The following is a 14162-nucleotide window of genomic DNA, read 5'->3' as shown; positions in this document are numbered from 1 at the left end:
GTTTGGGAGAGGAGTTCAGAAGTGATAGAACCGCCATGCCTATAAATATAATTAAGTGCTCCAATTTCTTAAGATCCTTTTGTTACATGTTGCATTGGAATCAAGTTCATCCATCACTTGCGACTCCATGTAATTGGAAGTGGATTTGTAGGTGGACAAAGTGGATTGGAATCTTCAGAAGTGGATTAGGAAAGAGCATTTGGGCACACTTTGAGAGTGTTAGTGCAATGTCTAGTCCATAAAGGATAGAGTTTTTGACACCATTTGAGTACATGTGGAGCCTTTTGAGAGAGAGGGTTATTTACTTGTTTTGTAGAATTGTTCTCTCTTTCGTCGAGCTACACTTTAACCATTTACCCTTCCACCATTCTCATCTATCAACTAAGCCCTCTAGGCCTTATCCTATGTTTTAAATTATTAAATTATGCACCAAGTTTTCAAAATAGTCCTGAGTCATACCCCTCAATTCTTCATCATCTACCTTCCTGTGCCCTCTGTTTGATCGGCACTTGCTTGAACAAGCGGCCAAGGCGGCCACGAAATCATGGCTAGGTGGCCGAACCAGCCATGAGGGTGACTGCTCAACAGCAAGCAACATAACAACCCCAAACCCATCTTTTGCCCCAAATTACCTTTGGAAGCAGTTTGGACCAAGGCAACCTTTCAATTAGCCATAGACAATGCACACAAGAATCAACAATCTTTCGAACCGAGGAGGAATCGATGCTAGAAACATGTCGCGAATAGTTATATTCCGCTTAACTTGTGTCAAATTGCAACTCAGTTGATGATGATGACGATGATGATGAGAAGTGTGTGCACCACTAAACACAAGTGGATCCTTTGTCAGATAATTCCCAGGTTATTTAGTTGAATCTGATAATTATTACAGTAACAGTGGCCTGATGAAGAAGAACACAAGCCAATATATAATATATGGAACATGGAACCTTTGTCTGGTGGATCAAGTAGGGCTGCCTGCCATGCCAGTTCATCTTGCATAGAATAATTCTTTCGAACATAATTTGATCTCCAAATTTGCAGTCCAATGAATTGGCCTGCATTACGGTAAGCAGCTTGCATGTTCCATTGGCACAAGATCTAAAACTAACTTGAAATTTGTTAGGAACGGTGTCCTTTTCTTCTCCATGGGTACTACTACTTTATTATCATTTTCATGCCACTTTTTTTTTAAATATCAAAATAGTGCATCCGTTATATTTCTTATCTCAAAAATATTTTCATATTTTTATTTTAGCATTTTCATTATAGCAACTACGATACAACTGCTACAACTTATTAAAGTAAATTGACTTAAATATGGAGTATTTTAATATTAAAATACACTTTTAACTTAGTTAAAATTTCACAAACTTGATTAAAATTATATTAATTTAATCAAAATCATCAGTTATACAATAGTTGCTATAATAATTTTAAAATAATTTTGATTCAATTGATAAAAAAAATTTAATATGATAATATTTCATGTATAATAATTTTGATCTAATTTTATTCTATGTTATAGCAACTAAAAAATGGGATCAAAATATCCAAATAATATATCTGATTTTCATATTTAATGAGACATCAAATAACAAAATAAAAGCAATAAAGTTAGATAACGTCATGAGCTGTTCATGATGATTTGGTTAGGTGTCTAGCTCAGCTTGATCTACCTTTTATCGAATCATATCTATCACAACCTAAATTGGTTAAGTTGCATATAAATGACAATAGTTTTCATTTTAATTGTAAGTTATCTTTTACATAAGTTTTATTTTTAAGACGACTAAACATTTATTACGAGCATTTATTTTTATCATTGTCAAACACATCCCTACTTAATGGTGGAATAAGACTTAATTGCTATTGTTATTACCTTCAAACATCTAATTTTTTTTTAATATTTTCTAATTTGAACATTTTGTCTAAAATAAATGAATCTAATTGTACTTATTTGTAAATAATTTCATTTTTAGAATTAGTGTTGGGGCTCATTTCCATTGTTTCAATTTTAGTAAGAATGCCATAAAATGTCACATAACATTGATATATTGGACAAGTGTCAAAGGGTCAATTTCTGTTTTAAAAATTTATGAATGCACCATCAAGGCATAAGAGAATGCCTCCCTCGCCAACAAAAGGCACGGACAAGCAATATACAATATATAAGAAACTTCCCAACTTTTATTATTTACAACAATAACAAAAGATTATAAGTGGAACATTACAAATTGGCTCACAAATTCCTCATGATTTTCCCTCACCTTGGCAATGTCCAACCTTACCTATTTATGATGCATATGCAACGGTTACATGTGGTTACATAGTGGTCTTGCCGACTACCTTTGGCGGTTACAGGGTAGTTTTGTCAACTACCTGTACAGAACTACTTGTCCACATCACCTTGCTGCCTTAGCCCCATACCAAGGGTCAACTACATGCCTTGTGCTTTGCTCTGTCATTCTGTTGCATTGGCACCGTGCCAAATGTATGCATGCACATCTTGTGCATGACTCCATGATTATTAAGCTTCAGTCCCATGCCAAATGTATATATGCACGCTATATGCATGGTCCAAGCTCGATCTCATGAACTTAGGCAAAACAACCCTTGATGTTTTATTTGTTGCGTTGTATTGCATGCACTTATCACAGATCATCGCTTGCATTTCTTGCAAGCCTGCTTGGTTAAATGCTTGAACCCAGCACGTCCAATCCTCGCATTTGTTCATCGCAATCCAAGTATGCCTCTTGCATGACTTGTGGTTTGACAACCCTACACATTGCCACATCTTTTGTTGTTATTTGACATGCCCTGCTCGCATGCTCTATTTGCATAATCACCAAGTCTGCCAGACTTGTGTTGGAAAAGATTCCTCGCACGTTGCCGCAACCCTTATGTTGATTGGCATGCCCTGCCTGCATGCCTCGCTTGTATGATTGAAGTCTACCTCCTACATGATTTGTGCTTGGGCAGCCTTGTGCACTATCACAAGTCTTTGTTGCTTGGCATGCCTTACGCACATGCTCAATAGACTAGAATAAAGGAGCAGCACCCCAATCCTTATACCTAGCCGAGCCTTCAAGTTAGGAGTCAAAAATACTTTTGCTTATAAGTGTAAGACATGGCTGATGGTTCACATCCGAATATGAATTTACTGATGCTTGGGATGGTGATCCCCCTCCAAACATGCCTTGCTCATGTGGCTTCACTCCCTGATGCTCGGCAACTTGAGCATAAATCTTGGTCCGCTTTGGTTGCCCGAGCACTCGGCTAGTGGAGTACCTCCCCTAGCCCAACAACTTGGGTGAACCTCCAAGCCAGCCTAGTCTCCTAGGCCATCCCCTCCGCTTAACACCTCGACTTAGGTGCCCCAAGCTAATCAATTCTCCATATCACCTTAAGTAACTTAACATCTGAGCTCCTATATATATGCTACCCTTCCATCCATTTGATTACCTCGGGCTCCCTGATCTGGCCCCAGCGCCTACCACAACCATCTTTAGGGATAGCTCCGGCAAGAATAATGGCCTTGTTGTGCATATGGTCCATGTCCTCGATAGACCCTTTGTTTGAGGGAGTTGCTACATTATACTAATAAGACAGATGAGCAACAATTGGATAAGCAACCCGTAGGCGGACGCCGCAATAAGGCAGGGGTTCGACCTATTTGAATCATCACTCTACAAGACTCCTTTTTAAAGCTCCAATGGCATAGCTAGGGCTAGGCCGCATTGGGCTCCAGCCCAGTGCCGCTCAACAATTGGAGCTAATACATTATTTTATAGTGCAGTCCAACAATTGGAGTCAAGACATATGCAGCCAATCCAATCTAGTGCAACTTAGAGCCCAATGCAACTCAACAATTGAAGTCAATACAACCCAAATTTAATAAAAACCCTACTCACATAGTTTAATGGAAGAAAAAAAGAGTTTTCTTTTATTTGTTGTTCGACGCATCGAGGAGCCGCTCAGTCTCATAGCGACAACAGATCAGTTTGGATCTATTTTTTAAGCCGTTCAATGTCATAAGTTCAAGATCATCTCCTTTCTTTTCTGATCTTTTTTTTTCAGTTTAGCAATTGAGTTTTATTTTATAACCATTTTCTCAGTTATAGCCGCCACAGCACAACTTAAGTAATAAAACGATAATTGTCGGAGAAAATAGACTTGAAATCAGTAATAGACGAGTTTTATATTCTAAAATCTCGTCGAGCACAACTTAAGTAGATATTGAAGTTTTTTATATGAAATTTGAACTCTGTAAAAGGATATTGGTATCTAAATATTATATATTTGTTAAATGTTCATTATACATGTATATATTATTATTTTTATAATTTAGTCCAGGGTAGTTAAAAATCCTGACTACGCCATTGTAGAGCTCATTAGGGATGATAATGGATCGGATTTAGATCGAAACACATATCCTCTGTCTACATTCCCACTTATCATATTCATCCTCATCATATCCCATCGGGTATTTAATTTTCATCTTCATCCTTATATCCATCGGAGGATGGATATCCACTTAATAATTTCCTTCATTTCCTTCAATTATTATCATTCTAAAAAGTAGATTAGAATTAATATCGTATCCAAAAATATACAATTCAATAAAAACAAAATAAACATCTATAAATTACGACGATCAATTTTCTTTTTTTTTCTTTAATAGATTGTCCATAAAATGAAAGAAAAATTCAAAGATAATGGATATATATATATATATATATTACTTAATAGATATTCAGGTATCAATAATTTTATTAGATCCATCTTTATATTCATATTCAAAAATCTCCATATCTAATTATCTAATCGAGTTTAAAAAATCATTTCATATCTTCCTCCGTTCGGATCGGATATCGAATCTTCAATCAAAAATTTATAATCCTAAGCTCGTACAACTGTAACATCCATTTTTGAACCAAAGGACACATCTTATAAAAGAGACAAAGTGATTGCGCGATGGTAGATTTCAACAATAAAATAAAATCAGAATAGTAATTAACAAGGAAAATGCCAAAAAGTAGACCGCCACCACATTTGTCATTGTGATTGTGAACAAGCTCCTAGCTGTTTCGGTCAACGACAAGCTAGCGATGTTAACTTTGTTGTTAATTTTATTTATTTATTTATTTATTTATTATTATTATTATTATTTTATCAATGGACAATGATGGATTCACATTAATTTAAACATTAATATATGTCATTTTTTCAAAAAATTTTTTTTATCATATATCTATTGTATTAATATTTCTTTTTTATTAATACACGTACATTCATATTCATTTTAAAATTAACATTAATTATTTATGAGTCTTATATTCATTCATCTTTATTTTTATTTTATATTAAATAAATATATATTTTTTCAATTTTAGTTTTGTAAATTCCATAATATTATTATTTTTAAATATATTTATTATTTAAAATTATTTCGTCTTCTTCTATAAGTGTTGTTTATTTATAAATAAAATTTATTATAAATTTGAAATGAAAGATTACAATATAAGAAAAAATACGCACTCGAATGAATTTTTTTAAAAATTTTATTCATTAACTAAGTTTAAAGAAGGTATTATAACACTCATCCACATTGATTGTAGTACCATTTAAGTATTATAACACCCACTTATTAATATCAATATGGATGCTTTAAATTAGCGAGTTATTTAAAGTTGCATAAATAATTTTAAAATACACTTTATTTTAAAATTTACTTGAAAGAGTACTATTTTATAAGTTTTTTTATATAGTCAATTTAATTATTGATTGATTTATTTTCATCCACTCACTAATAATCCATTAGATGTTATCTTAATCGACTAATAGTCATCAAGTTGACGGATTTACAGTCACTCATTTTTATTTTTTTAAAATCAAATAATGGTTTAATGAAATATTTACATATTTTCCCATATATGTATATATCACGCATAATCAACGTACGTGTTATTCTTAAAATTTATAATTGTTGTATATTTTTCATATACGCAATTTCTCATCTTCTCCGTGTAGCACAATGTCAAATACTTAACTAAAGGTGTTTAACCATTTATAAAGTTAAATAGTCTTTAAAAGACAAATAAACTTAAAGAAGCATTAATTATGCGGACACTTATACCAATTTAAAATCAATAACTCATTGCCAACTAGCCAATCTACTGTTGGCTAGAGAATTTATGACCTAATAAATAACTACTTATTTTCAATTTTTTTAAAGAAATTATATGATATTTTAGTCCTCATTTTTCTTTCCATAAAAATGATATATCATGGATAACCACTTATTGTCAAAAGTTTATTTTTTAAAATTATATAATTTATATATATATTTGGGCAAACATGAAAATGGCCTCTTAATTTTAGAAAGTCACTCTTTTATTTTTTTAAAAAAATCAAAAGGATGCTCCTTCAATAATTTTATTCGAAAATATCCTTAGATCTGATGCTATTACTAGTTATCGATAGTTGCTATAGTAAATAAATATTACCGAGTTACTGTTATAATATATAAAAGCTACTCAGTAGCTATAATACGTGTTTACGGTGAATTTAAGATTTAGGATTTATAAAAATTATCCAGTATCTGCTACAATATATTTATGATGAATTTAAGATTTAGTATTTAGAGTTTAAGGTCACATTGTTATATCAAAATATTGTTACTAACTTAGTTAAAATTATTTAAATTTTATTAAAATCATTTTAAAATAGTCGTAGAAGTTATTATGGAGCTGTTACAATCATAAATCCTAAATCCTAAACTCACTCTAAATATCTTATAGCAGTTACTTGAGTAGTTTCTAGTTATATGTTATAATAGATACTCGTTAATTTTCTACACGATGTAAATCTTAAACTTTAATCTCATTCTAAATACGTTATAGTAGCTATTGGATAACTTCTACCTATTATAGGAGCTACCAATAGCTAAAAGCATATTTTCGAAATAAAATCACTAATGAAACGTCCATTTATTTATTTTTTTGAAAAAAGTTTTTGCCTTATATTTTTCTTTGTGTAAGTATATAACCGGCACAAATCTTTTTAACTCTATAGATCTTAAATTTGTACTAAACTATCCTATTATACCTTAATAGTTAGATCTCTAAGTATATTTATATATATATTTTTAAAAATATTTAATTATCTAATCTTTTTAACTCTATAGATCTTAAATTTGTACTAAACTATCCTAATTATACCTTAATAGTTAGATCTCTAAGTATATTTATATATTTTTTGAAAAAAATATTTAATTATCTATTAGTCAACTAAATTAATATTTATTCAACTAAAAATATTTTTGAATATGTATAATTTGTACTTTAAATTTATTCAGTAAGTAAATTAGAAAAAAATATCTTTTTTAAAAGATTAATAGGGTAAAATTTAAATATTTAAATTATTAAAAAATATTTGATGATTTAAATAAAATAAAATAAATTTAATTAATTAATAATAAAAACAACAATAAAGGCGACGACGCTCCTCCGCCAGCTTTTCTGTCTTCCCCTTAATTGCCCTCCCTTCCCTCTGTCTACTTGGCCGGCCTTCTTCCTTGAATCCTCCTGGCCTCGCTGCTCCACCGCCCCCTGCTCTTCCCCGCCAACCACCGCCGCGGTAGCGGAGGGGACACGCCTCCGGTGACTGAGCACCGCCAAAGGAGTCCTCGGCCGGTGGATCCATGCGGTGGAGTTCGTGCTGTATGTAGGACGCCAAGCAGAAGCAGCAGCCATGGAGTAAGACCTAATCGTTTAAACTCACTGCGCTTCGCTTCAATCGATTGCCCTTTCTCTCTCTGTCGGAGGAATCTCGGTGGAATAGTGCGAAAATTTGGAGGCCGAGACGGGCGTCGATTTATTTGGGGCTGGACTTTCCGATCATGTAGAGTTTCTTGCTTTGTTTGATTTCTCTGCAAATTTGGTTTGTTCTTTGATGTTGTTTTGTGTATAATTTGATTTTGCTTCTTTTTTTGGTTGTTTTTTTGCAGATGAGAAAACTTAGTCTAGAGGGTATGCTCGATCTTGGAAAAACCAGTACCTGTTGATGGTAGCGGAGGCCTGTGATCACAAGATGAGGACCTCCGTCGCTACTGCCTCCGCCGCGGCGAAAAAGAAGCAGAAGAAGAATGGCATCTCCAAGTCGCCGCCTTCTCCCTCCATAGTCGGGATCCTCTCCTTCGAGGTCGCCAGCGCCATGTCCCGTGCCGTTAGCCTCTACCACTCCCTTTCTGAACCTGAGATGGCGCGGTTCCGCTCCCAGACGCTCGCGTCCCCCGGCGTTCTCCATCTCATCTCGTCCGACAACACCTTCCTCCAAACCCTCGCCCTCGCCGAGAAGCTGGACGATCTCAACGGCATCGCTGCCGTCGCCTCCCGCCTGGGCCGCCGTTGTGCCCATCCTGCCCTCCTGGGCTTCGAGCACGTCTACTCTGACCTCCTCGCCGCCCGCATCGACCCTTCCAGCCTTGGTTTCCTCTCCAAGGACATGGACAGGACCATACGCAAGATGGGGCGCTTTGTCTCCTCTACTTCTGCCCTCTATGCTGAGTTGGAGGTCCTCACGGAGCTTGAGAATGCCACCAAGAAGATCGAACAAAACCCGATTCACAATGAGAGCCGTCGGGCCTTTGACCAGAAAATCCAATGGCAGCGGCATGATGTGAAGCACCTATGCGATTCCTCACTGTGGAATCAGACTTACGATAAGGTCGTCCTCATTCTCGCCCGGGCTGTTTGCACCATTCATTCCCGGATATGCCTCGTGTTTGGGGAGACAATTGGTAGCTTGGATTGCCTGATTACTGACCTAAGTTGTCAGATTTCAAGCGGAATCTTTACCTCCACTCATCACCCAGTTCATTCAGGTTCCTTAAGATCAGGTTTTCTAGATAGCAAATCTGGGCAGCTTCCAAATTTGGCTCCTGATTCAGTCAATAGTGCTAATTTCAGGAGCGAAGGCCCCAGATTCAATTGTGGAGCTAGTCCCGGCAGGTTTTTCATGGAATGTCTAAGTTTAGGCAGCTCTGTTGAATTGAGAGAGGATAATGAGCAATTCGAGAATGAGAGCTGCCTCAGTAGGCCAACTTATGGGTCTTTGGTTTCATTTAACAGTGAAGTGTTGCAGAAGATGAGTAGGAACAGGTCCAAATTTGGCCCAATGACTAAAATAACAAGGTTAGCCGCACCCTCTACTGTAGGTGGTTCAGCTCTTGCCTTGCATTATTCAAACATCATAATTATCATAGAGAAGTTACTAAAGTATCCACATTTGGTCGGGGAGGATGCGAGGGATGATTTATACCAGATGTTGCCTTCCAGTTTAAGAGCTTCCCTTAGAAAGAGTCTCAAGTCGTATATGAAGAATCTAGCAATATATGATGCTCCTCTTGCACACGATTGGAAGGAAGCACTTGATGAAATTTTAAGTTGGCTTTCTCCCATGGCTCATGATATGATCTGTTGGCAAACTGAGAGGAACTTCGAGCAGCAACAAATAATATCGAGGGCTAATGTTCTATTGCTTCAGACTATATATTTTGCTGATAGGCAGAAGATAGAAGCAGTTATTTGTGAACTTTTGGTGGGGTTGAATTATATTTGTAGGTATGAACAGCAGCAAAATGCTTTATTGGATTGTACAAGTAGTTTGGACTTTGATGATTGTATGTCATGGAAAATGCAATATATTTCTGAACTTCAACTGTAATTTATCATTTTAAATAAGGATTTGGTGTTTGCAGTATTTTTTTTTATTATTTCTTTACTCATTATTTTAAGTTTCTATATCTGTATACTTGCATTGACAAAAAAAAAGGCTTTCTATTGGCTGTATGTCAGTTCATTATCAACATGTTTGATTCTTGTGCATATTCTTGCAAGATCTTGATATGTCATATTTCTATGATGTAGGATTATGCTTTTCATAGAAAATCTGAATACATGTAAGTCATATCACACTAGGCAAGTGTGCAATATAGTAAACTAAGTTCTTGTTTATGTAAATCAGTTTGCTTCTCTGATGTCATCTATGAATTATTCAGATAAAGTTTCGCGGTTGATTTTCAAACTTGTTGAACTGAATTATGTGCAGTAGTCAACATTTATATTCTCACAACTTATCCTTATTTGACGTTCCATTTTTTTCATTTATTGAACTTACCAAGTCCTTTGAGTAGCAGGTTTTGTGCCTACACTTGGAGCCCATCCTGCATATTATTCCATGGCAACTGTGTTATGTTGACATATTTCTTTGTGGTAAAGTATAAATTTCCTAGATACGCATTCTCAGTCAAGGAACATGATATTGGTGAAGATTCTTTCTATACATATAATTTTATCCAGAATTCTTTACAGGTACTTCATCATGAAAGAATAGGATAGATTATCTGTTAGATGTCCAGGTTTATGATTGCAAGGTTCTCTTTAGATATAATAAATATCCTGTCATTTTATCCTAGAGTTTCACAGAGCTATTTCTATGAATTTAGGTTTAAATTGCCTAGATTGTGCAACAGAGAAATTAGTGTGTATTGACTGTTAGTTTATTTTTCTTAAGCTATTCTACTAATGCATAAAAAGTTAATCTTATCAATTTATCTGAAGTAATTCCAATTGTTCTTTCTTCTCTCTTCAATTTAGACTAGCAATTCTATCTCACAATTTTGGGGAATTACCGGCTGGCAGTATGTCTCATCTCTTCCAACTTTTTGTGACACAATTTTCATTTATTCATAGTGTTATCCTACATTTTCCAATTATCGCTAATGAAAATTCAGTTGTTACTATGTACATGAGTGTGTGTACATGCAAATGCCAGTTTTCTGGTGCTAACTTTATCCTATCATTATCTTTGTTTTACAATTTATCTGTACTTGCCTATTGATGTAGTCACTTCTTAGGCATTGATGAGCATGTAAGAGGCCTTTTGTTCGATGTTCAGAAAGAAAGAATTTGGTTAAGCCTTAATTCTTGTTGAGAATTGGTTGTTCCTCATGATGCAAATTCTTCTTTTGGTTTTTTCTCAACGAACTGATGCACAGCTTTCTTATCACATAGTCTCTTGGTTTTTAACATGTTTTTGAGTTCATGGTCCTTGGCATTCTGTGAGGCCGTATCCTTTGATTGCAGTACAACCAGTAGGTGATAATTTTAGAGCAGTTTATTGTGCGTTTATTGCAACATAATCAGTTGGTAACATATGAATCAAGAGCAGTGTATTGTCTGCTGTTATGATTGTTGGGAAGCAGGCATTGAAAGGAGTTCTTAAGATCATTATTTATTTGTTTACTTATTTTTAAAATCTGTTCTATTTGTTCTGCTATTCTGATACATTACTAACTTGTCCTTTCTCATAAATTGAGAAAAAGCATGAAAATTTGCTGAGTTGTGTTTGAAATTTTACTTACTTGTTTGGCCATGTGGATTCATAGGAGACAAGGAACCAAGCATTTGCTCAGAACATTTAAATCCTGCTGCTCTTCTCCATTCAAAGGACTTAATTTGTGCCAGTTGCCACTGCCTTCAACTTTGATGGGTATTTATGCTGCTCCAACTTCCTCCCTCTGTGGGTAGGTGGACCGCGATTTTCAAAGCTTTCGTTGGTAAAATTAAAGATGGAGATTGACTAGTTGGCAGGGAGATTGGTATTCTCATGTGATTGCTCTCGATGTGGAATTAATGCCGCATTGATGTCGCACCGCTAGGCTCATAAAGGAGCCCGAAGTTTATTTAATAAGGTAATCGAGTCGAAGTTAAATCAAGTATAGAATGAATCAAGTGGTTGAAATGATTATTTTTTTAAAAAAAAACTGTGATTATTTTATGTTACAGGAAGAGGAGGAGAAATCTTCTTTGCAACAGAAAACTTCTCGAGATGGTTCCGTTGGTTGATCCAGCACTCTCTCATGATTAGCCTTGAGTGGAATCATTTCAGCTAGCTAAGTTTTTCACTACTCTCAAGCAGCGCCATCAATTGGTCTTGCTCTTTATGAATGCAGACCATTATGCATGCTCATGCCCTTGCTTCGCAATTTATCATCATCGCCTCCGGGCTCCGGGACTATGATGCGATGGTAAGAACTAAGACGGATTTTTTAGATAACGAGGATTCAAATCTCATCTAAAGCTATTATACTTATAAGGTTTGAAAATTTATGACATTGAATTGCTTATCAGGATTCATCTATGCTTTCTGATTTATTTTGATGGCTGATTAGAAATTTTTATGGGGTTTATCTTATGGATTGTAAGATATTGAAAAATACTAATTTGTTCTGGAAACTTTATTCCAAAAGCCAATGGATGTTGCTGGCGTTGTTGGGAGAGAGAGCAGTGCTTTTAGTCAGCAGTTGGCTTTTGAGGACTCTTGCTGTGCTTTGCTTTTCTGGGTTGAATCATGAGAAACATGCAAGCCATAGGACAGGCAGCTACAGTTTGGTGCTTGCAAAAGTGGGATGGAGTAGATTAATGAGTTCTGTGCAAAATATTTTATTTTATTTTATGAATTCAATAAAGCATAAGATTTGATAACAAAAAGAAATTCTAGAGAGGATTCAACAGGCTCTATCTGGCTAAAGTGCATTCTCAGAGCTCCTGGCAAGTTTGGAGTAGGATTTGTTGATTATATGGCAATTTTTTTTCTTCCAAATGGCATCCTTGGTTTTCTCATACTTTTGATTTATTTAAAGGACATCTTTTATCTAAAGAAAAATGGCCCAAATGCCTTTACTTTAAATGGCATTTTACAAATCAATCCATAAATTTTAAAATTTTAATATTTGGTCCCTACAAACAGGACTAGATGTATACTTCTAAACTGACTCTAACAAATCTAAGTTACACTTTGAAGTTCTGATTTGCTTGATGCTTAATAAACTTCATTGTTTGGTAGGATGATACTATTATTTTTGTGGCATGACTGACTACTTTTGGTTGGAACATTAAGTTTAAGGTCAACTCCCTAGTCGTGGTCCTCGGCTTGGCCCGACATGATCCGGTGACTCCTAGCATCTCACTGTCCGACTTATGTGGAAGTCAAGAAGGGCTCTGACAGTATATAGTCGATCACTTAGGTCTAGCTATTTTTGTGAATTAGTGAGTTGAATTCCACCTTTTGTCACTAGAACTTTGGGTAGTCAAACTTGGTGATGTTGTTCTACCATAAGATCTTTTTCATTGATAAAATCAACCTCTGCCCACTCTGGAAGTGATTGTTTATCTGTATTGACAACTTCATACCTCAAAGTTGATTGGAAATAATCTTCCATTGTGACTTTGAATGCCAAGTTTTGGGTTCTAATGTGATTTCATAAATTTCTTCATGCATTTCCCTTGGTACCAATAAGGCCTCCTTGGGGCGTAGGCATCTCAACTATGGTATGAAAAATGACTTCTTATATAAGATTTCATCGACCAAGGCGCACTAGACGAACCGAACTTGTCCCTCCGTGGAGTAAGCTTGTCACCCATCTTTGGGTAACTTCCCCTTTTGTAAAAAGTTAACGATTTCATGCATCTACATAGCCATTCCCCAACTTTAGTCGCATCTGTCTCAACACTGTAGGTTAGACTTCTTTGATGATGATGGTTAAGACTCGTCATTGTTTATGACCATAAAGCAAAACCTTCATGTCTCTACTGGTACCCCATCTAGGCTGAGTAGCACTATCTTCCTTTATAAGGAGAAAGGAGCCATCCATCTGTGTTAACTCGTCCCCAACATTGTTTTAAATGTCTAATGATTATCATTTCGACAATGAAATTGGTTAGTATCTGCCCTTTAATGGGCAATCTTCAACGGAAGACTAAGTCGAGCTCACTCGACTTTAAAGCAGGACCTGCAACATCAACCTTAAGTAGGATCTACCAAAGTGACAAACTAAAGAGGAAATTTTAAGAGTAACTTTATACTAACCTCATAGTCATGTTAAGTTACCAAAATAAGTGTGCTTTAGGCATCTCTCAAATCAAATTCAAACAAACAATTTCAAACTAAATTCTCATACGTCCAAGCGGCAAGCTTAAAAGAGACAGCGACTCAAACTTAAAAGCTATAATCCAAAAGGAGATGAGTGCCGAAGAAGATACCTAATTTTTGTTGTTTTTCTCAGAAAAGGTACAAAAGCCCACATAAGAGGAATA

The 14162-nt window shown here is 35.3% G+C and overlaps 1 protein-coding gene across 1 annotated transcript; it reads left to right on the top strand.

Moving 5' to 3' along the window:
* Positions 1–7547: 7547 nt before the first annotated feature.
* Positions 7548–9734, top strand: LOC141824755 (protein PSK SIMULATOR 1-like). Its single transcript, XM_074712088.1, has 2 exons — positions 7548–7905; positions 8012–9734. The coding sequence occupies exon 2, from the start codon at positions 8068–8070 to the stop codon at positions 9727–9729; it is 1662 nt and encodes a 553-aa protein (XP_074568189.1). The 5' UTR covers positions 7548–7905; positions 8012–8067; the 3' UTR covers positions 9730–9734.
* Positions 9735–14162: the final 4428 nt, after the last annotated feature.

This window comes from Curcuma longa, chromosome 3, assembly GCF_044706935.1.
Source record: "Curcuma longa cultivar G26 ecotype Majalengka, Jawa Barat chromosome 3, ITB_CL_G26_1.1, whole genome shotgun sequence".
Lineage (NCBI taxonomy): Eukaryota > Viridiplantae > Streptophyta > Magnoliopsida > Zingiberales > Zingiberaceae > Curcuma > Curcuma longa.
This window is presented reverse-complemented; position numbering and strand designations above follow the sequence as displayed.

Excerpts from the sequence above, each read along its gene's own strand:
- LOC141824755 (XM_074712088.1), top strand. The coding sequence starts at position 8,068 with ATGGTAGCGGAGGCCTGTGATCACAAGATGAGGACCTCCGTCGCTACT.